Source organism: Convolutriloba macropyga, chromosome 14, assembly GCF_964194025.1.
Source record: "Convolutriloba macropyga chromosome 14, txConMacr16.3, whole genome shotgun sequence".
Classification (NCBI taxonomy): domain Eukaryota; kingdom Metazoa; phylum Xenacoelomorpha; order Acoela; family Convolutidae; genus Convolutriloba; species Convolutriloba macropyga.
This window is the reverse complement of record NC_134481.1, coordinates 3,493,031-3,516,695: the sequence shown is the minus strand read 5'-3', so window position 1 is coordinate 3,516,695 and position 23,665 is coordinate 3,493,031. Positions and strand designations below refer to the sequence as shown.

General features: G+C 32.7%; 1 protein-coding gene across 1 annotated transcript; it reads right to left on the bottom strand.

Annotated features, from left to right (window-relative positions):
* Nucleotides 1-4,533: 4,533 nt before the first annotated feature.
* On the bottom strand, nucleotides 4,534-21,338 carry LOC142353195 (uncharacterized). The gene is made up of 5 exons (XM_075405415.1): nucleotides 20,890-21,338; nucleotides 20,324-20,517; nucleotides 13,677-13,804; nucleotides 8,997-9,366; nucleotides 4,534-4,773 (listed from the first exon to the last, which is right to left on the bottom strand). The coding sequence occupies exons 1-5, from the start codon at nucleotides 21,155-21,157 to the stop codon at nucleotides 4,558-4,560; spliced, it is 1,176 nt and encodes a 391-aa protein (XP_075261530.1). The 5' UTR covers nucleotides 21,158-21,338; the 3' UTR covers nucleotides 4,534-4,557.
* Nucleotides 21,339-23,665: the final 2,327 nt, after the last annotated feature.

Below are 23,665 nucleotides of genomic sequence, written 5' to 3'. Positions count from 1 at the left end.
TCCTTCTTCAAAAAGTTGCATCTCCATGTCAAGATCTTTCCCTTTCAATTCGAATTCCATTTTCTTCAACCTCACTTTTGATGCAAAGTCTTTCTCTAGAGCCGCAAGCTTTTCTGCCTTTTCAGCTCGTTTATCAGAGAATGCTTTTGAATCGTTGTCCTTTTTGGGTTCCCATTTTCAACAGTTCGTTGAGAAACTCCTAAAACAGAGTGTGACGTCTTAGCGGCAGTTAGTCCTGCGTCGCTTGTCAATTGTGCGGTTTGATTCTGTTGATCCGTCATGTTTGTTTCTCCGTGAAAGTATGGTAACCAATCTGCGCTTAACGTTTGTAAGAAACTTAGTCGTTCCGCTTCGTAACGTTCAAATAAATCCGGATCACGAAGAATATTTGCTCGCTTCCGAAGAAGAATGCAAAGAGAGTCGTCAAGCTGCAGTAGTTGTTGATAAATGGTCTTGAGTTTGCTAGATCTATCGGTGTTTCTGATTAGCTCCTGGCCATCCTGAGTTTTTTATTCGATTTGTTTTTGGCAGTTGCTAATCTGTCTATGCAAAGTCTTGACTCTGTGACGGAGTCACTTCGTCTGTACTTTAGGACTGCAGCTTGAATATTTTTGCTGATTCGCTTTAATTAAGCTTTGCTATTCGACTTCTATTGCACTTTGCCTAATTAGCTTTGCGTCGTTGAACTGCCTGTTGAGTTTTGTTTCATTCGTTGATGCCTTTGGCACTCCACTTTTTGAGTTGAACACCAGTTTGTATAACACTGTCCGGTTCGGCGGACCAAATATAACGGCTGCTCTCCTTGTGTTTCACCAAGAAAGTTATACAACGCCCAGTTGGTTCTGAGTAGTTACAAAATCAGTTCGTTTATGCAGTTTGCGTTTGTAACGGTATATCCGATCTGTTGTATTAACCGTTGCATTAACTAATTTAACTAACTTAGTTTTGGATTTTTTTCTCAATTTTACCGGGTCCACAGATCACACAATACGGGATCTCTATATGTTTACCAGTTCAATCGTTTTGATGAAACAAATCTAAGGCAAAAATATATGCCTGAGAAGTGTTATGAAAAACTTAATGGTTTCTAACTTAATCCTAGGTGTGTGTGTTTTGCGATTTTCGCAGAGTACTCTCGAGTTAAAGATTGGAAATTAAGACCCAGAAAATTGAATTCACTGTTCCGGACGTTTTTGATACAAAACACAACATTAGATAGATAGAATATTGCTCAAGACAAATTTTGGTATCAAGACACAGTAACAATTTAACAAATATACTGCTCAGGGGTTTGGTTTTGTCAAAACGCAGTAACAATTTTACTGCTCAAGACTATATTATTTCAACAATTTTATTGCTGAGTTTATGTGCTAGCTCGAGTTTCTAGGCTGACAAAAAAATGTGAGTTCTTATTTTTGTTCAGTTTGTTATCAATTTTTTCTGCTTACGTGGCATACGCGGCTGTTTCTGATTCGCTATACACAGTTTTCTCGCTAAGGGGTTGGATAATCCGGACAAAAATAGAACACAGTAATAGTTTTCCTCCTACGCATTTATTTGGATCTGTTTTGAATCTGCGCTGAGTTTTTACTTCCTACGCGATTTTGTTATTCCTTAAGCTCAGCTTCAACAGTTTGATTTTTGTTAGCTGAATTTTGTTAGCCGTTTTTGATTTGGTGGCGAAGGCTCGTTCACCATCCCGCCAGCTGAAAATTTGAAAATGTTCAAAAAATTGTACCGATGATTGATTAGAAATAGTTGAGCTGCAAGTTACTTGCTCTTCAGTGGCGCAAGATTGACACCGAACATCGCACAACTCTGGTGTGGTTTGAGAAGTTCGATCATTAAAACTGCAAAAAACGAGACAAGATTTAAAGTGAAGAGTCTATTAGTTGTGTAAAAACTTTCAATTATTAGCAATTTTACTAATCAGAGTGAAAAAAGTTAGTGAGAGAGTAGCAAACATAGATAGATTACCATAAAATGGCACATTTTTTACCATCTCCTTAGAAATAAAAGCATTTTGTACGTGAAAATAGGGCAACACAACCTGATTCGCTGAAAGGACAAGAAAGATTTGAATTTTTAGTTGATCAACAATAAAGCAGCTATTTGCAGAGCCAATGGTTTTTGAACAAAAACGCAACGGGATCAAAATGTCAACAAATGTGTTCAGTAAGTTTACGCAATCACTTGAAAAGAGTTTTAGATTTGAGTTTCGATAAATAAAACCTACGATAACCGTTACTATGTCTTTTGAATCGATACTGTTGTAGGATGCCGACAAAATGTGCTAGTGTAGCTATTCTGGAAAACAGCTTATTGTTGCCTTCGTCTAAGGAGGGTCAATGTAATTTTACCTCTATCTTACTATAGGGTAATCTCTATGAGAAATTGAAGCGCTGGGTCAGCATTCAACTATGAAGCATTAAAGCATTAAACACCAAAGCTCCGCAAAAAAAATTAGCACAATAACTTTTGTAAAATTATATATTTGGAGAATAAAATTGTTGGAACAAAATGAGAAGAAAATCTTACAATTTGATTATAAAACATTTTTGTTGTTTTGTTAATTATTGAAACGTAATAATCAAAAATATTCATGAATAGGATAAATTGTTACAACAATTAAAATTATCATAACCTTGATGGTTTGAATTTGCTTTTCACACGAATTACGCTGTCACAACTTGATTTTATTTTTGATTGTTCAAAGTTGAAAAAAAAAACTGCCGCTAATTGATGTTTTTAAAATATCAAAATGCATCCTCAAGAATAAACACTCCAATTGATTCGGTGGAAAAGGTCAGGAAGGTATAATGCGCTTGATGTTTATCAAAAATCGATACTTTCACACAAAGCATCTTAAAATTGATAGTGTTTGGACTATTTCTCTAGAAGTTCTTTAGGAATAAGAACGATCTCTGTATCCTTGAACTTTTAAACTTTAGTATGAAGTCATAATGTGGTAAATAATCTTTGAAGCTATGAATAAAATATTTGTAAGACGCCAAGCGTCCACCCTGGCAACTAGATGTACAACATCACCTTCTTTTCAGCTACTGGAACGTAAGTCAATGGAATCCAAAAAAAACAACCTGTTCACTTTCGAGGAGTTAAAATATTAAATTTTTGTCTCTAAAGGAATAGATTCATCTCCCTCCAGGTGTTTTGATGGGCAACGCTTTAATATAAATTTAAAAACATTGAGAAAATTGATTGATGAAAGTAATTTCTGTATCATACTTTCTAATCAGAATGTAAATCGTCTAGGTTCTGTGTCTCTGGGCCCTTCATAAATAGGATACTAATTCATTCGGGGTTGTGCAAATTTTTTTGAAAACGTAAAATTTCTGCAATTCTCCTGAGCAAAGAATAAGATGTTTTGATTAAGGTGGCTGTTTCTTTTTATTTTTTTTTAAAACAAAACTGTTTTATGAATTTGTGTTTCTAACCCTATAGATTGGTGTATTTTTTTTAAAAAGTAGAAGAGGACTATCGTTTCTTAGGAAAAGTGACCTTTTTAATTCTTCAGCTTGAAAAACCACCTTACTAATTTTTGTTTTCAAACGGAACTTAAAATTTTAATTCCAATGGTCAACTGATAGCACAAAAGTTCCTACTGATAGCACAACAATAATGAAACTTTTGTTTTTCAGTTCATAGTTTTCATCTTTTCCTCGAAATTTATGCCATTTGATTTCTGATAAACGAACGAAAGAATATCCGCACACAATAATCCACAATTTTTTTTATTGTAAAATTAATTTGGCTGCTTTTCATACTTTTTCCAAGCAAACTTTCATCATCAAATTGTCTCGAAATTTATGCGATTTGATTTCTGATGAAAGAATGAAAGAATATCCGTACCCAATTAATTCACAAAATTTTGTATTGAGAAATTAGTTTGGCTGATTTTCGTAATTTTTCCAAGCAAATTTTTATCAGCTCTTTTTGCATTTTGATTTCAAAATAATAAAGCAAAATAAAAAAACTAAACAAAATTTTTGATCGCAAAAAATGTAATAATCCTTAAACAAATTTATTAAACAAATTTATTAAACAAATCCATTAAACAAATTAATTAGGATTTAAAACGTTTCTTAATATCTTTTTCATTCTAAATTGAAGTCGTTTATCACAATTATTAAGCTGATGATAACCGAAATTACTAACAAAATTTCAACTGGTCACAATTTCATCAAAATCTTGATATAAGTTGAGTTTACATTTCCAAAAAAGTTGTTATTGGTGACTGATAATTTGATATGCTTGCTTCAACTTTCACTGCTGGAACAGAATCGAATGGGCCGTCTTGTTGATTTGATAAATGCTAACACTTGTTAATTTATAAAAAAAAACATTTACTATTGTTATTGACAATATAACATAGTCAACTCAAATCTGTGATACATGTATATGCAACCAACTAAACCTGATAATTATGGTCAAAAGTGGGAATTCCGGTAACAGAAAACTTTTCAATATAGTTTTTTTAAATAAAAATTTCTTTAAAATCATGCGTTATTCACTTTATAAAATACAAATTTTAGCATATTATGATGAAATATTCTGCCTGGCCAACAGCTGCAGTTTCATGGCCAGAGCAGCGGCTGCCAATTGGCTGTTTGATTTGGCGAGATCTGATTGGCTGAGAGAAGCGTCGACAGACAGAGAGCCAATTAGACTGCCGTGATTCATGAAAAGTGACGCAGGTGAGAGTTTAGAAATGGCAGAAGGGTCAATGGGGCTAAGTTGGTTTCCTGGTGAGGTCTGAAACAAAGCATTTATCTTATAATTTGTTTTGCTGAAGTTGTGAAGCTTTTTTGTTGTTTGTCTGCACGGGGCTATTTTTTGTTGAAAGTGGCAAATTTTTGTTACCAAATACAGAACCAGATTTCTCGCAAGTCGATTCTTTTACAAATAACTCTAAAAACCAACGTTCGAACCAAATTTTTTGCTGCCAATTATAATAAAATTGAAAAAGGATGCACGGTAAAGTGCAATCTTAGATAATGTTCCGACACAGCTGATCCACTTTTTTGATTTCATTGTCTATCAAATGAGGAGCAGATCGAAATACTTCGAATTTTCAAATTTGGTTAAAAAAATTGGTGTACCAAAAATATACTGACCAAAAACTCAAATCACTTAGTTAATAATGCCAAAATAGAACATTAGAAGGCCGAATAGACCTGACAATATAAAGGCTACTAGACCAGACAAAAGACAAAATCAAATAACAACAACAAATATTATTTACATCCAAAACTCAATGTTTAATTTTGAAAAAAAATAATAGAGTAATAAAAGCTTCAAACTAAACCTAAGCAAAAAAAATTGATTCCTGTTTCAGTAGAAAAAAAACATGGGACCAGTCTTTAGTGAGAACAGATAAAAAGTTGGCAAAAAGAGCAAAAATAGCGAAGTCGAAAAAAAAATATTTATGTTTTTTTAGAACAAATAATTTCAAATAATGAAAACAATTAGATATCAACTGCTATCTTCAGGTAGGTTTAAGTTCATTCAAATTTGCATATGAAGGCATCGAGATCTGTCATTCTCCAGAACATGTCTACAAAAACAAACGACATTTACAAACTAAAAAGAAAACTTTAATCAAATTTTGCGAGAAAACTATGTCGGAGCCGCTGAAATCGTAACCTATTCCTTACGAAAATATATCATCATTTGACCCTTCTTTTAATGCCATTATTTTGATGTTTGACATTTGAATAGGTAACAAGGAGGCAACACAAGAACATGAAGGGCAAAGTTAAATTATGCAATTGTATTTTTCAAAAACAATTAACTTCAAAGTCATAAAACCATTAGCAATCAACTGAATTCTTTATATAGGTTCATCTTTTTCTTCAGAAGAAAACTACTGAGATCTGTTAATACCTTGAATATGTCATACGTCTAGAAGAAAATAAAAAAACAGGAAACAAAATCGGAAACTAAATTTTTGAAAAAACGCTGTCGAAGCCGTCAAAACAATCAGAAAATCACTAAAAACATTAGATCATCAATTTTACCTTTCTTAAATACGAAAAAAACTGACCTGTAATCTGACATCTTGAAGTTAGTGGTAACTAAAAAGACTAGGTAACAAGTAAACAATTAAGGACTACAAAGTGCAAAGTTAAAAAACGTCTATATATATTTTTAAAACACTTGACTTCAAAGTCATAAAAAACTTCATTTAAGAACTAAAACCAGTTTCTTTGTTTTTCCTACGAAAACAGTACAAGCTGAATTATCGATAAGTTTTCATACGACCACAAAAAACGGCAAATAAAGATCAAATTTAAAATTGCATTAAATTCTTATAGAAGACGTTGTTCAAGTCGTTAAAACCAGAATCTGTTCAATGAAAAAAGTACCTTCAACTGTGGCTAATTTTTAAACTGTCTTAAACTCCCCATAGAAGTAGCTTGTGACCTGTCAATAATGAAACAAGACATGAAAAAAGCACTTCAAAGATGAAATATTGTCCAAAAATGAGGATTTTTGTGAGAACTCTCAGTATCCAAACCAAATTCAATCACTTAGAACGTAAAACATCAAAAAAATAAATTAAACGTAAAACGTAAAACCAAAAGACATTAAATACTTATCCATTAGAAAGGTGATGCGATACATCTTAACTGACCTTAAGCAACAAGTTGGCCGAAAAAGAGAAAAAAGGGCAAAGCTCACTATCCATTGTTTATTTTGAAGACGAGTATTTTTAAAAGACAAAAGGACCAGAAGTTTTTGACTAAAAAACCAGATGGGTTTCCTTGGAACTCCTTAGGAAGCAACTTGGATCTGTCTATGAGTACAGAACCTGGTTTTTATTTTTCATTTTTAAAATAATTTCAAAAACCTTGAAACACCTTAATATGTTTCTCTTGGTTGTAAAAAATTAGAGAAGCTGGTTAAAATTTTACGAAGAAGCTGTATTTGGTTTATTTCAGCAGAGGAAAAGTTTTTTTTTTTTGAAGCTGTGATATTGGGGTCATCTTATTGGTCTCAGAAGCTAAAAAAAATTGAAGAAGGAAACATTAATCGTAGGAGCTCCCTTCTAACTGCTCACCGTACGGAATTGAAGTAAAATTAGTAGTTGATTTACCAGCAAATATTTTAAGAAATGTATATTTTTTGCAAAGTTCTTCAGCAAGCAATATAATGTTTTTATTACATTATTCTTTTTCTACTGTTTTCTGAAAAAAAAATTTTTGTGTTTCTGGTTTTGTGCTTCTGGTTTTGTGTTTCTAACGCCATAGATCGGTGTATCGCTAATTTTCTTAAAATAAGAAGAGAGGTTGATTATTTTTTAGGAAAAATATTCTTCCCATGAGCACCAGAGCTACTGATAGAATAGAAATCATGAAACTTTTGTCTTTCAGTTCATAATTTTCAGAAAAAATGAAAATCTTTTCCTCGAAATCTATACAATTTGATTTCTGATAAAAGAACGAAAGAGTATTCGCACCAAAAATCCTAAAAAAAGCTTTTTGTTTGACTGTTTTTCATACTTTTCCAAACAAACTTTCATCAGCTCGTTTTGCCATTTTAATTCAAGCTGTGTTCTTAATTTTGTTCAATCTCATCAAATAGACTCTTAGCAAAAATGAAGTCGTGTCGATAATGGCCTTAAGATTCATAGATCATGTACCCCGTATTTTTCAACTCTACCTCCCTCCCCCTCCCCCTCCCAGTCTTTTCACCCCTAAATCATTTCTGGCCAATTTTATTTTCTTAATATTTGGTACAATTAGTAATGAAAATTAGGAATATTTACGATTTTGATTAAAGTTTTCGCTGCAATTACATAAAATCCGGGATACGTAAGGTAAGTTTTGAATCTTGGTTTTAAAGTTTTCCAGATCAAATGAATCGGGGTGAAAAGAAGAAAACCTTTTTATAATACACCCTTATTGTAACACTATAACGTAAAAAATTGAATCAGTGTAAGATAAATATATTTACTTTTATGAATTTTGCCCGCAGGGCTCAACAATAATGAGAAGTGCCCTCTTTAAATGAAATAGTATCGAAGACAACAAAACAGTTCAAGAAGAGGGGGGAGGGGGGGGGGTAAGAGTTGAGAGGGGGTAAAATTTGGGCTTATTTGTTAATGTACGTCAACATAATTGACAGGGTGAACTTGAGAGAGACGTGAACTAAAAAGGCGATATCAAAAAAGTGATTCCTAAGTTATTACTACTAGTATTATAAATTATAACTAGCTAGTAAAGTAAACAATGGGTCAAATGGGCATTTGCCTCTATTTACTGTAATTAGCTTTTAACTCTTGACAAATTTTCCTCAAAACGCTTCAAAAATGACCTTAAATACTATAAAAGTTTCCGCTTGTTTTGCCCTGGGCTGAATTTTAATTACAGGCACGCTAAAAATAGCTGTCAAAACTATCAACTGAAAAATAAGTGATAGCCCAGAGGAGTTATCGGCTGAAATATACTCAAATATCTTATTAGCTTCAAAATAATATTGATGAATGCAATATAATTCATTGCTAAAAGCAGAAAAAATGCTTTCAAAACAGTTTTTTATTTTTCAAGTGTTTTGAGCTATTTTTTAAAAAACGAAATTATGGTAAAAAAGTTAAGGGTTTGCTTTTTACATTAATTAATAATTTTTGATTTTCTAGTGGACAAAAAGCAGAATAGGCTTTGTTCTATGACAAATAATATCAACATCAACACCCAGGTTGAGGTTCCAAAGGGAAGAAAGTATGCCCTGATGATCAATGGAATTATCACTAGACCCCCCCCCCCCCCCCACCCCCTCAACCACCGAACTTTACACCACCCCCCCCCCCCCTCAACCACCGAACCTTACACCCCCCCCCCCCCCCCCAACTACCGAACCTTAGAAAAATCGTACCAAGAAATAACGTTTGATTTGTGTGACATCATATATGATCTTTTCTTTGTCTGATTACTAACATAAAGAACAACCCGTGCACCCAATATCTAATAACTGACCTTGAGCAATTCCTCCTTTTGGGGTGGAAGTAACGCCCTTGGTGGAAACATCACTCCACTCGCGCTCAAAATTGCCCCTCCCGCTCCCAATGTCTGGCCAGGTCTCAACCCCAGCACTCCATGTGGAGGGGGGCCTATTGCCATGGACAAGGCTCCCGACACAGAACCCTGTGTAATATCCAAACCAGCTGACGTCAGCTGAGGTGGGGGGAGGGGGAGGAGTCTGGCTGGTGTGGGGGGTGGTAGCCCAGTGGTGGCTTCCGGTCGGGGGTTGTTGCGTAGGTTTCCAGGGCAGTCTGGCTCTGAGCAGTGATGGTTTTCCAATTCTTGTAATCTGTCATCTGCGCAAGTTTGTCTTTTCCATTTAGTTCTGAAAGATAATTAATTCCAAATGAAATATTTATAGGAACTGCTATTTTTCCACGAGTACAAATTTTGTACCATGGTTGATAAAACTAACACTAGTTTTTTTGCATCGATAAGAGTTTACATAGCCAGTAAAAGGAGCTATTTATAAGTTTACAATTTATAGAAATTACAATTTAGATACATCTCATAAAGGCTTCAAATTTCTGGGAGTGTGTGTGTGTGTGTGTGTGTGTGTGTGTGTGTGTGTGTGTGTGTGTGTGTGTGTGTGGTGGGGGGCGGAGGGGGGGGGGGGTGTTTAGTTGGTGAAAATCCAAATAAACTTGAATCATTGAATCCTATGATCAAGAGTCTGAATATCCATTCTTTGATTTGATTTCTAAATTCCGAATCTAAAGTTCACTGGTACAAAGAAAGAAAAATCAAGTCTGTTTCTTTGCAAAAAATGAATAAACAAAACGCCAAAAAACAAACCAACGAAATCACACCAACTAACAAGTTATCAGATCATAAAGTTTTTAAATTTTTTTAATGACAGTGAGAAAAATGACCCGGACTCAAAACTTTGGCAATCTCTAAATATAATTAAGTTATTAAACAAGTAAATTCAGTATATAACCAATTAGTTTAAACATACTTTAAACAAACTAAGAAAAAAAACAACAAACGTTTTATCTATCAATCATACATTCATCAATTTAACTTAATTCTCTCGTTAATTTTGAATCATAAATTTGAAATTAAAATTTCTGGGTTTTCTTCCCAAAAATAAAATAGCTTTTATAAACTCCCGTCTTACTGTTTAAAGGAATTTTTTCATGCCGAAGAATCAATAACTGTCATGCAATTTTCCCTTAAAATTAATTAATTCTTGCTAACCGAATATTTTATGTAACGAATACTTGGTCATTCTAAGCTAATATTACTTTTTCCCCCTCCTTTTTAATTGAGGGTACGTGCATACTTCATTCACAGGTTGGGGGGAACAATAACCTCAATTTAGTGAAATACCTTTTAGTAGATTTTTTTCCGCTCTTTTCTTTCCCTCTTTTCCACTTTTGTCTTTATTAAGATCAATTGCTTACTAGCCCCAAATGGACAGAATTTAATATAGATTAATTTTGAAGATCTGCTCCTTTTAACTATTCTCTATCCCGCCACACTACAAATCTTTTTTGGTCTTTTTTGATTTGAGTGCCTTTTTGATTTGAAGTATGCTGCTGTTTAATTCTAAATCTTTATTTCCTATTTAGCAGAACAAAAGCAAATCCCGTCAAATAACAAAAGCGCTCAAACTTATTAGGAGAATTTAGTATTTAAGATTAAATATACGTTCACTCACGAAAGTCTCTTATTATTATTATTATTATTCTATTAAACAACAGCCATTTTTGATGGATTTTTAAAATTAGTTTTCAAAGCAAACTTGATTTTCTTTCAAGTTGTTCTTTTTGTAAAGTAATGCGCGGAATTAGCAATTATATGAAAACGGGGGGATCGTTTACTGTGATGTAATTGTAAGAATGCCTCAGGATTAAGTCGAATGTGAACAAATGGAGAGACAGCTTGTCTCAGGAAAACAAACACACCTGTAATCTGTTTGTAAAACGATCCTTTAATGGGTTTAGCGACAAACTTCAAATGAACACCATCTACACAATCTTGTGATACATTCTTAGCCGAAAAGAATTTGAGAATTGATTTCAATTGGATTGATTCGAGTGAAAAGCAGAGATCATGCCAGAGAAGGGTATCCCGTGATCAAAATGACCCCCCCCCCCCCGATCACACTCCGCCCCGCACAATAAACTTCTCAAATTTGATCACTTCAAACTGATCACGAGTCAGATCAACTAAAAATGATATCTAAAAAGATTTTGTCTAGATTTTACAAACTTTAGAGCATGTTTTCAATTTTTTTTACATCTACTACCCAATGAAATGATATTCAAAAAATTGGTTGTCCAGGCTTTGAAAAGGAGCAATACAGGGAAAAAGAATAGTGATAAAAATTGAAACTCTATTATGTTGACAATAGAGGCTTCATTGCACTTCGTTCCTCACACATAAAAAATCATCTTTTCAAACGGCTTGAAAAAACCTTCAATTTTAATACTCAAAGTTTCCTGAAATCATTTTTTCACTTGAAATCATTGAGTTCACTTTTCATTGCATCTTTCAATTTATTATTGAATTTGGTACCGCATATATCAACAAAATTTACAAGACATATAATTGAATAAAAAAATTTACTACAAAGCAACAAAATAATCCCGATTTGAACTGAAATTTACAAAACACAAAATCAATTGACATGACCAAAAAGTGGTCCAAATATTGGCCGCATGGGACCCTACGTAAACAAATTTTGAATTTTTCTGTCAAAAATTCTATCAAAAGTTTCATAAACGATATTCCGCTAAGCACAAAATTTCCTCTGTTATTTTATAAGATAAAATACTTGCATCCGCAAAACATGAATTTCGAAGTACTCAAAGAAAAGAATGAAACCAATTAACGCTTAACAGAAATCATGATTTCTAAAAAAAAACAAAATGATATTTAGATTATTTTTCAACGAATTTGAAAGAGTCGACAAACTAAAATTTTTGGAGAAAAATTTGCACCTAATTATACGTTTTGATCAGAACACAGTTCACAATACTCATTTTTCATAAGGCATTACTTTGAGTCCTGGTTATAACTTCTTCAACGAAATTTAAAAAAAACTGAACACTTTTTATTCGTTCCAGTACATGGTCAATATTTCAAAAATTGATCTTGCTTCCAAAATTCAAAAATCTTTGAGTAATTGATTACAATAATACTGTTTGTTCAGTTCTTTACAAATCATGTGTAATTAAATTTCAAAAAATTTTTTTGTGTGTGCTGTTTGGCATGTATACTCTTGCTTGATTGACAAAAAGGAAGTTAAAAAAAGCAGCAGATCTACGAATACTGCTAATACACTATTGCTTGGCAAATAATTCAAGTTGGTCCATATTCAAATTTTTCTCAAAAACATTCATAAAATTTAACGGAATGTTAACTTTTTGTTTATAGAAAGCAAGCACACAATAAAAAATTTTGCACTTGAAAATACTTTATATCTCATAGCGAGTAAAACTTTTCGGTTTTTTAAAAAAAATTATCAGCCAAGAATCAAAAAATTTTCAGCCTATGAAGTCTTAACGAACACAGCATGCAAGTGTTGTAAACAGAACTAAGTGTTGTAAAACAAAAGATAGTTATAATTAGGCGTTGTATCGTTTGTTGTCCTCTATTTGGAATTTTTCACTGGTGTTTGTAACAGTAAATCAATGCGCAATTTGGCTCTCTAAGTAGGGTGTTTTTGCCTAGGAAGGCAGGCTTCTCGGTGCAATAATCAATTGCAATAATTGTGGCACTGAGATACCAATTATAATTGCCTATACACCATCGTTTGAAACTGAAAACCATTCTGTTTATTTTTGCAAAGTTTTCTATTTCATATAAAAATCTCCGTTGCGTTTTTGCGACAAATAGCAGTGAACAAATACCAGAAGCTCTGATCTGAAATAAAGCAGGTGTTTTGACATACAATAGGTAGTAACCGCCAGTAGACATTGAATGCGAATGATATGGCGAAATGTGAGATTTTTGTTATCGTTTGCTGTCATTTTCAATCAGCAGAAATTTTTAAAAGATTTTTGCACCAACCCAGCTGAGTTGCATAGTTGCTAACCCGGAGCAGCTCTGATCGGAGACTGCTGGTGCCGAATGCCATATTCAAGTCAGTACTGGAATACTATTATCTATTCACTTTACGAATGTATAGTTGTTATCATTATGTCATGTCTGTTGCAGAAGTACTGATGTTTTTTCAAAAATTTTTTTTGTCGCTCCAAAAGCGAAACTTCTCAGCACTTATTTACACTTCGATTTCAAAGTTCTAAATCAGAGATCGTTCTAAAAGTCATCGTTTTACTATATTTTTGTTGTTTTTGATGAGCCTTTTTCTTTTTGATGATTTTTATGACCCAGTCAGAAATGATGACTTATTGAATTTAGTCCTGCCCAGCACTGATTCACACTTTGACACTAATCACTTAAATAGTGTTCCAATTTTTTAGTATATTTCTTAAAATTATCTCAATTATTTTTTGTTTTTTTTTCGTTGTTGCTTGTCTCTGTTGGTCTTGATTGTCTCTTAAAGATTGTATTGACTAACCGTCTGTTCTAAATTCTTAATATATATCTTTAAAAAATCGTGTTTATCTGAATGTTGCTTGTGTTTTTTGTGTCTTTTTGTTTGTAATGATTGTATTGACTAACCGTCTGTTCTGGTACCAAGTCTTGACTTGTGTCTCACTGAGACTGAGCAGCTCTGCAACATCACTTCTGTCTGCCACACTCAGATACTTCTGACATCTAAACTTCCTCTCCAGGAAATTCAACTGCGCCTGAAACACAAATTCCACTCTCTTTCAGTTTACAGCACGCGTAAATTGTTTCTAAGTAGTTGATACAGCAAAACGGGGTTATTTTAAGCATCCGGCATTCTTCAAAAGCAGCCCGCAGCCCGGAAGGACGCCCAGCTAACCTTAGACTGTTGCTTTTCCCCAATGATTTTAAAAGACTTCACTCGGTTTAAAGTTTCGTTTGAATAAATCGAAAACTCTACGCGTTGAAACAGAGTAGCCTAATACACGCTTTAGTTTGATTGAAATATTTTTGGTCACATTAAAGAAGAAAAACTAATGATCACACTAAATTATAGAACAACTTTTAGACCAAAAATCTACCTTTTGCCTAGTTTACTTTGTTTTTGGCCGGCTATTTCGCAACCACGACAATTGATTTTTGTATCTTTCACACTTTGTCAAGTCTCCGACAAAACGGTTCAGTATTAATTATGATTTGAAGTTGTCCAAAAATTTTTAAACCCTTAACTAATATTTTTGGCACTCTTGCTATTAATGTTTTCACTCGACCTGTTAGCTTCAGTTCAATTCATTAATAGCTCGATAACTATGAACCTTATTTTTTTTTCTTATTTTTTTGAAATGAAACAGCTGCATATCTATTGCAATAAACAGAATACGCTAGCTTAGCCCCAGTGAATTTAAGCAAAAGTTTTTAACGATTAAAATTGTAATATTTACTTGCAAAATATAAACAAGGAAAACAAAGAAAATTTTCCTCCTAGGTTCGAAAAAACTGGTCAGTAGTTCTAAGACACCGAATCTGGGCAAAACCTAACCACTAGTGACACATTTGTACGGATCATTTTAACCTTCACGGTCTGATTTCAGGCGGCAGCAGATTCAGTAGAGTAAAAACGAAGCAACTGACATCTAATTAGAACAAAATTAGCCGACAGTCTGAAAGCTGAATGCCCGGTGTTTCAGTTTATTGTTTGAAGCAATCATAACTTCAAACTATAGTAACTATAGTAACTTCATAAATTAAACCTTAGCAAATTATAATTAAAGATCGTTACCAATGCTGAAAAGTTTTCAATGCAAAAAAATCAAGAGCGAAATAATTGTCAAAAATTTTTTATGCTGCCTTATATTTAACCATTCCTCTTGTAAGTTTGTCAAAAATTCCACTTTTTATTGACTTGAGATCACGATTATGAAAATAATGCAGCCAAATATCATTTTAAAAATGTGCATTAGAATCAATTTCGAGAAACAAACAAATTGGTCAAAGTCAACAAAAATCAATTATTCTTTCTTTAAAATTAAACTAAAAATTGGAATGAAACTATTGTTGCATTCAGCAGGCAAATTCTAGCTACACCCAAGTTTTTCAATAGAAAATGAAATGAATATTTTTCTCGCGAAAAAAATTTCTAATCATTAGGCAGCTATTTCCAATTCGAGCCTAAGAAATCAATCTTAATGTCTTCTTAGTTTTTTGAAAACCGGAGCTTTTTCAATTTCTCTTTTTTTCTGGTTTTAGTAGGAATTTTACAAACCTATTGAAAAAATATCAAATCAGCACTGCACCACTAGGAAAGAAGTGAATTGAAAACTACTGACAGATTTAATCATCATTTAGTGAGAATGCTGCAAACAAAATTTTGTATTATGCTTCTTAAGTTCACGTTTTTCTATTGTTTCAACAATTAGCAACAAAATAGTTTTTTTGGAAGAGTCGCAAGCCCCTCTCTCTGGTGTCTTAAGCCTCCTTGATTCCACTGCTCCAAGGATTCCTGAAACTTTTACGTTCGGTTTGATTTTATATTGTTATAAAACTGTTTGGTAAGAAATGTGCGCCGAAGTTATATCAGAAATGCTCGAAATTCTTGTCTTGTAATTTCAATGCCTTTGAGCACCTTTCATAATTTCATAACAATTTTTTTTCAATCTATAACTGGACCAAAATCAAATTAATTTTGAAACAATCAAGAATCAGTGCTTAAAATCGTTAAACTGTGCTAGATTTACATACGAAACTTCATAAAAAAATGAGCAATTCTGTAACAATTGAAAACTAATTTTCAGGCAAATTTTAAGCACATTACTATGTAGGAATTTTGCGGTGAATTATTTTATAATTTGAGCACTCTCATCGGTTTTTTTACATCAATTCAGCCCACTGAGCTCCTTTCGTGAAGAAATATTGCGTTGGAAATGCTTTGACACCTCAACCTCGGGTTATCAATTTTTAACCTCATCAAGTGTGATCAGGATATTTCTCAAGCCCCTTATTTGGTATCAAATATAAATGGCACCACTTCAAAGGGAATATTTTGAAGATTTGCCCTTTTTTTCTGTTATGGGATAGATTTTTAATAAAATAAGTCTGAAAAACCTTGTTTGTATTGATTAAAGCTGCATTTCATTTGCAAAATTGATAGCAAAAAATTAATTGTATGTTAAAGACGTTTACAGTAATCTGTAACTTATTTAAAATTAGTTAACTGAGCGAATTTTTCAAGAAGTTTATAAAGTAACCCATGCCCACTAAAAATGCAGGATAATCTTCAGTCTAACAAAGGGAAACATAAACAGAAAACTATAAAGACATAAATAGTTGAAAAGCACAAAACAAATTTTTATGCCACGGCCTGTTGCTCGTCAATTTTGTCTACGCAGAATTAAAACAATCTACGCAGAAATAAAACAAATTTTGATTAAGTTTGCTTTTTTTCTAGAAACGATTCAGTTTCTCAAAAGTCACTCAAATTTATGTAAACATAAAAAACCTAACTACCGTCATATCGATCAGATTAAAAAATTTTTACTATGGTTCGGAATATTTAACATAAAATATCTACTTATAATCATCGTAGTTATTCTACAAAAATGTGGTGACATTGAAAGAAACCCAGGTCCATCAAATTTGGATAGAATAACAACAATTGAAAAATACAATGGTGAGTGTGCGAGAAAATCGGAGTTCCCCAAGTTTTGGTATATGAATTGTAGAAGCCTCAATAATAAACATGAGCAATTGTCTCGTTTTTTTAAAAATCTTAATGAAACCTCATTCCTAGTTGTTACCGAAACATGGATAAACAAAAAAACTGACATTCCCGAGTTTTATCTGTGCAATAGTCATCACTTCATTCACCAACCAAGATCATCATTAATTAATGTACAGAGAGGTGGAGGGGTAGGTATTTGGGTTCCCAAACAGTTTGAAGTAAAAATGAGAAATGATTTGAACACAATCAATAGAAGTTTTTTTGAGTCAATGTGGATTGAAATTGGTAAGCCTTTAACACAAAAACTACTCATTAATGTAGCATACTGCCCCAATGTAAATCTTTCTAACTTTTTTCTGGATGAAATGACTGTAGAAATCTCAAATGTGTATTCGTATACAGATAATCTAATTTTATTAGGAGATTACAATATAAACTTGTTAGGCACAAAAGGTAGACAGTCACTTGATATTTTCACAGCAAACAATGGGCTATGTTACGTTAATGAAACGGAGGCAACATGGACAAATGGTGAAAAATATTCGTTAATTGATCACTGCTTTATCTCGAAGAACCAAATTTTTGAAGCCAGTGTTCTAGAGTCGACTCTTGGAGTTGATCACTTCACAATAGTATATCAGTCATCATTAAAAATAGATCACAGTGATAAGAAAAGGCAGTTTTTGATACGTAATACCAAGAAATATTCAAGATCAAATTTTAATCGTGACATTGCGCTGCAAGATTGGTCGCCTATGTACCAGATAAATGAGCCGAACGAAATGTTTTTAAAATTTCTCGAAATTTTTGAAAATATACTGAGTTGTCATGCACCCTTGAAGTTGGTAGAAAGTAGTACCAAAAAACAACAAAAGCAATGGTTGACAATAGAATTACGTGGTTTCATAAATGAAAAACACCGTCTCTTTAATGCGTGGAAGAAAAACCCAAAATCAAAGATTTACAACAATTACAAATCTTTACGCAATTCACTGAATAGAAAACTGAAAAAAGCTGCAGATGATTACACAAAGAATTTTTTCCAGCAATTACCAACTTCAAGAAAACAATGGAAATTCATCAAAAACAGGATCAATTCCAACAGCCAAATAGAAAAAATTGACAAATTAAGTGAAGATAGTCATTTTGTTGAGGAAGACAGAGAGATTGCCAATGTTCTTAATAATTGTTTTGCGAGACTAGGATTATACAAAGGCAAAGACGTTGCTCCAAATTGTTCTTCCCTAACATTTGATGGACCGGAATTTAGCTTCCGACCAGTCACCAGAAAAGAATTGTATAATGTTATTGATAATCTACCTAAACATAAATCTCCCGGACCGGGCTATATACCAGCATGGGCGCTAAAAGATAGTAAACTGTCTATTGGAACTCATTTACAATTTGTCGTCAATGAATGTATAAACAAAAACACGTTTCCTAATATTTTGAAAACAGCGCATGTTACACCTGTCTATAAGAAGGGAGACCGACTAGAACCAGAAAACTATCGACCCATATCAGTCACACCAACTCCAGCAAAAATTTTTGAGCAATTACTACTTGAACAACTAACTCACCACCTAACTCTTAATGGTCTGATTAACAAGAATCAATTCGGCTTTCAAAAGGAAAAGTCCTGTCTCGATACTATCATTTCATTAACTGAAAAGATAAACCAATGCGTTGACGAAAACGAAATTGTTGTCACACTCTTTTTAGACTTAGCAAAGGCTTTCAACTCAATATCTATAGATGTTTTTATGAACAAAATAAAAAGGTATGGAATTGGAGAAAATGCAAGAATCTTATTAAACTCTTTCCTTTGTGATAGAAAACAGTGAGTAAAAAATGAGATAGCAAAATAAGATTGGGTTGTCATAAATCACGGTGTTCCTCAGGGAACTGTCTTAGGGCCTCTAATTTTAATACTTTATGTCAACGATTTCAGTGAAGCTGTATCAACGAATTGTGATGTATTACAGATTGCCGATGATACAGCAATTCTATGTCATGCAAAGAATGAAGCAAATTTGCAGCTATTAGCTGAAGATACATTAAACAAGACAGATCAATATATGAAACAAAACAGGTTAACTTTGAATGAGAAAAAAACGGAGTTAATGGTGTTCAGGAATGAAAAATTGCCGATCATTGAAACTGTCGATTTCAAGGGACACCGATTGGAAGCATCTGAAAAATGTAGATATTTAGGTGTAATAATTGATAGGGAACTGAAATACCAAAATCAACTAAATAAGGTTATCAGTAAAATGGCTTCAGCAATCAGATCATTATATTTGGTTCGTTATCAGGTACCGCTAAAAACAAGAATAAATCTTTTTAAATCACTAGTTTTGTCTCATTTAGATTTTAGCGCATTTTTTTTCAAAATTTACCATCTTACTCTATTGACAGAATTAACAAACAGATAAACTGGGGAATAAAAGTTTGCTTTATGAAAACCAAATACGATACTGCCAGAGATCTACTTCTGGAGACTAAAATTCTTCAAGCAGAGCCCCAAATAACACGGGTGTCTTTAAATAGGTTTTTCAATATTCTCCAACAAACAAGAAATCGCTCTAATAAACATTTCAGATTTTTAGAAAACGTGCCTATTATTGTAAACAAACGAACCCATAACCTTTTCTTAGAACAAAAATGTAAGTCAAAATGGAGTAATGGTTCAATTGTTCGTAACTTTATTCGAAAATGGAACACACTTCCAATTACAATTAGAAAAGAAACGCGAAGACCAAATTTAAACAAAAAGTTATAGCGGAAATGCTTAAACGACACGAAAGAGTTCCAATAGACAGAAGGGTTGCAGGATTTAAACATATTTTTTATTAAATTATTTTACGAAAACCGAACCTTAGTTTGTTATAAATTAGAAAAAAATAATGTTTGATTAATAAATTTCTAACATGTAACATTAACCAAGTGGTTAGTTTAATTTACATGTTTGCAGATTAAAAAAAATAAAGCAAAAATATATGAAAAAAAATTACAACGGAAACTTCCGGCATACCTGCAAACTAAATCTTGTACTTGTGCAATTTTAAGCTAAGCATTTGTTTAAATTGGTTTTGTGATAGCGAAAAGGTAAGCTTTGCGAATCAAACGCCACAAGTTGATGGTTCGATTCCTTAGGTTTTTGAAAGTGGTTTAAAAGTATTTGATTTCACAACATCAGGTCCACCATGACTTGAACAAATCGTAGAAGCAATGGTCGCATCGCATTAAAAATTCACACACCAATATTAATAAATATAAACAAAAAGAGCAAAACTGTCCGCAAAAAAAGAGTCTGAAACGTTGGGATCGGTTGCAAAAGTATACAAGTAAGCAAAATTGACAAAAGCCTTAAATTTTATTAACTGAGTTTGATTTACTTATCCAAAATAAAAATGATGCATTGATCGTCGAAGCAACAATAATTTTTTTTACAGAATGAAAGCTAAGTGTTGCATTTATGGTTGTGTTGCATGATCAGTTTTGGACAGAAATAGAAAGAAAAGTCGAAAATGAAAGAAACCTGAGTGAATGCAGTTCTTCTTCTGCGGCTCTTCTTATGAAGGAAATTGTGGAATGAGAGAGATGCTGATGAGGATGAAGAGACACTTCCACCTCCACCCACAATATCAGATCCACTTCCACCACCGCCACTGTGGATGCTGTTCACACCTCCACCTCCCGAGAAGGGACCACAGTTTGGTGCAAATGGGAACACTTGTAAACAAAATTTCTGTCAAGTAAACAAATTTCTGTCGCAGGATAAATTTCGTCATCCTCCTACTCTGATCAAAATCAACGGGCTTTAGCCACAATTCAAGAAGATTGTTGAAAAGCAGTAAACACTCAATCGCGTTATTGGGGGGGGGGGGGGGTTCAGCTGCTGCGCAAAATTAATCTTAAGGAAAAAGAGAAAAAAAATTAGCTGCTTAAAGTTTCAACAAAAGCAATTAAGTACAGCTATGATTGAATTTTCGGATTTGATCACCTGAACAAAATTTCTACAAAAAGGAAAAGTGGGTAAAAATTAGATAAAAAATTAATATTCCGCTCTTTAGAAGGATAAAAAAGATAATTAACTTGACATACCTGATGCTTTAGGCTTGTCCTCTGAAAGTAGTTCACTGATGAAAAATGGATTCCGTTTGACCTTTTGACCTTGCGACTTCTGGGAACAATCACCACCCCGCTGTAGTTTCAGTTTCTTCACAATTCGTTCATCGTCTTCTTGATCCTGTTCAGCTTCTGATAAATCTGAGTCTAAATTTTCTTCTTCATCTCCGTTGATAATCGAATCGCAATCATCAGAATAATCGGATTCAATTGACTGCTTTTCTGTAGAATACAAATTAGACATTATAGTCAGGTATTATTAACCAACAGTTATTAACTCAAGTCAATTATTACTAAACAGTTAGTTAATAATACTCGTTAAGTCGCCAATATTCGCTGACTTTTAATAGTGGCGCTTGATTGACTTTTTAAAAATTGGAAATTTTTAGGATTCGCTAATTTAAGTTTATTAGTATAATTTGAGCTCCAATATTTATTGTTTATTTTTAGCAAGATATCTTTCTAAAGGTAATTGAAAAATGATTGATATATTTGCAAATATTTGATTGATAAGCAGGAAAATTATAGGATTGATTAGATGTGGAGTAGCTTCATTGTGATTGGTTACTTTAGTTAGCCAATCACGAAGGATTTCCTGCCTGAACTAGAATGGCTAAAAAGAGAAATTATTATTGTAATGGGATTAGAAGGAAGAAATGAATTTGAATTAATTAAGTCTATTTATTATGTACTTTTAGGAGTTAAAAGTGATCTCACAGAAAGTTAACCGATTCAAAAACATGTTAAAAAGTTTGATTTTAATTTGACCTGAAAAAACTGGTTGATTATTTTCAAGAGTTCAATAATTTATTTTTGCGAGAACAACTGTCCAATTTTACAGCAACCAAGTCTCGGAAGATCTCAAATAACCAAATCAAAACTCATGTTTTAGATTTTTTGACAGAATTAGTTCTGGGACGCCATTTTGTCCAAAAAAACGCAAAAAATATTGCCAAATCTATTAAAAATTAGTCAAACAACCGTGATGAACGATTTTGTTATTTATTCAAAGATCACATATGGTTCGACATAATTTTTTTTAGTATGATTACCAAATTTGGTTTTTTAGTATGATTACCAAATTTTTTTGGTATGATATTGCAATGATTAGTAAGATTCATATACGACCTTCCTGTGGATATTGAGAGCCCTAAATAACCTTTGCATGATTGCTAAGATTCATAAATCCATTTTTTCCATTTAAATTTTTTCGTTATAGTAGGTGCTCTGAGTGCATAACCAAAAGTACACTAAGAAGCGTTCCCAAGAAACCATCTTACCAAGGAAATGAAATGAAGAAAATTTCCGTGTTATAATACAAAATGAGATAATTTGTCTTCAACTTTAACTTATGGCTATTGGGAAATACCGATACATACCTAGGTGCTCTACGTTATTAAAAAAACTAAATTGTGCAAACGCTTAGCAAAGAAAATGAGTTTTTTAATTATTCTTTTTTTCCTAAAAAATTTTCTCATTTTTCGAAGACAAATTTCCTGAATGAGCTGAATGCAATATACAGAACACCATGAAACTATATGTGCGTAAGTTTTCAATATATAACTACAAAGAAGTTCAAATTAATTTGCAAGAAGTTTAAATTATAAATGCGTTTATATTTTTACTAAGACTCTTTTATGGAGTTTAGCACGGGTATAGCTATCATCGTAACTCATACTCGACTGGTTGTTTTCCTTAGACATAAACTACAATCATCCAGATAAAGCAATAAAAAAAGGCCTAAATTTTTTGACATTGCCAGTTGGGTTAATGAAAAAACGAGTTTGAAAAATAGCGTTTTAAAACAATATTAATACTTTGTCGTTTCTGTCATTAACTATGTGTGATGTTATTCTAAAATTTTTGTTCTATTATTTTATTCTATAATTTTGAGATTTTTAGGTGGGTATAAAGTGTCGCGCTTGTCTTCACGTTTCTCTGGCTTATTCTTCTCTGGGAAAATAATTTTGGTTCAAGATTTCTTTCACTTTTATTTTTTTAAGACAGCAAAGAAAAGTTTGCTTGAGAGCATAAATTTATTCTGATAAAAATTATATAATGAGGTCAATCAAAAATTAAGCGGAAAGTATTCTGGATTCACAAAAAGTAGCTAAAATTTTTTGCATTGAGATTTTTTACCCTAAAAATGCGAGGCATAAATTCAAGTTGCCAAAAGCAAACATAAACTGGTATATGTTTACGACAGAAAAACTGTATTTGGATCGTTCATGAAAATTCAAATGTAAATGTTTATTTTCTCCAAACACGACATTAGATGTGGATTTCAAATGTTTTTGGTTTCTTTTTATTCCGTTTCATATTTTTTTTGTTTATAGATGTCAGTATGGTTGCCAAAAAAATTAGTACAAAATGAACGAAAGTTAACTCAAATAAATATATTGCAACTCACTAATTTGGGGACTCGAACTATATAAAGCAGTTGATTTTTAACATAAAAATTTTGCATGAGATCATTGCAAAAAAATGGCATTTCAAGAAAAATAAAAACCACTGGTTGAAATGACCTCCACTGTAGGGCAATTATCCGAGTGCCACCTTAAATTGTTTTACTTTGTAGAGTCTTTTGTAGATTTGTTTACTTCATGAACAATAGCAATATTGACAAAAATTTCAATAATAAAAGTAAACGAAAACAAAATAAAGGTCTTATGATCCTAACAAATTTCAGTAAGTTTGCTCAAATTTCATTGTAACCATTTTTTTGAGCAAAAGCAAACTGGTTTTCTGTTTT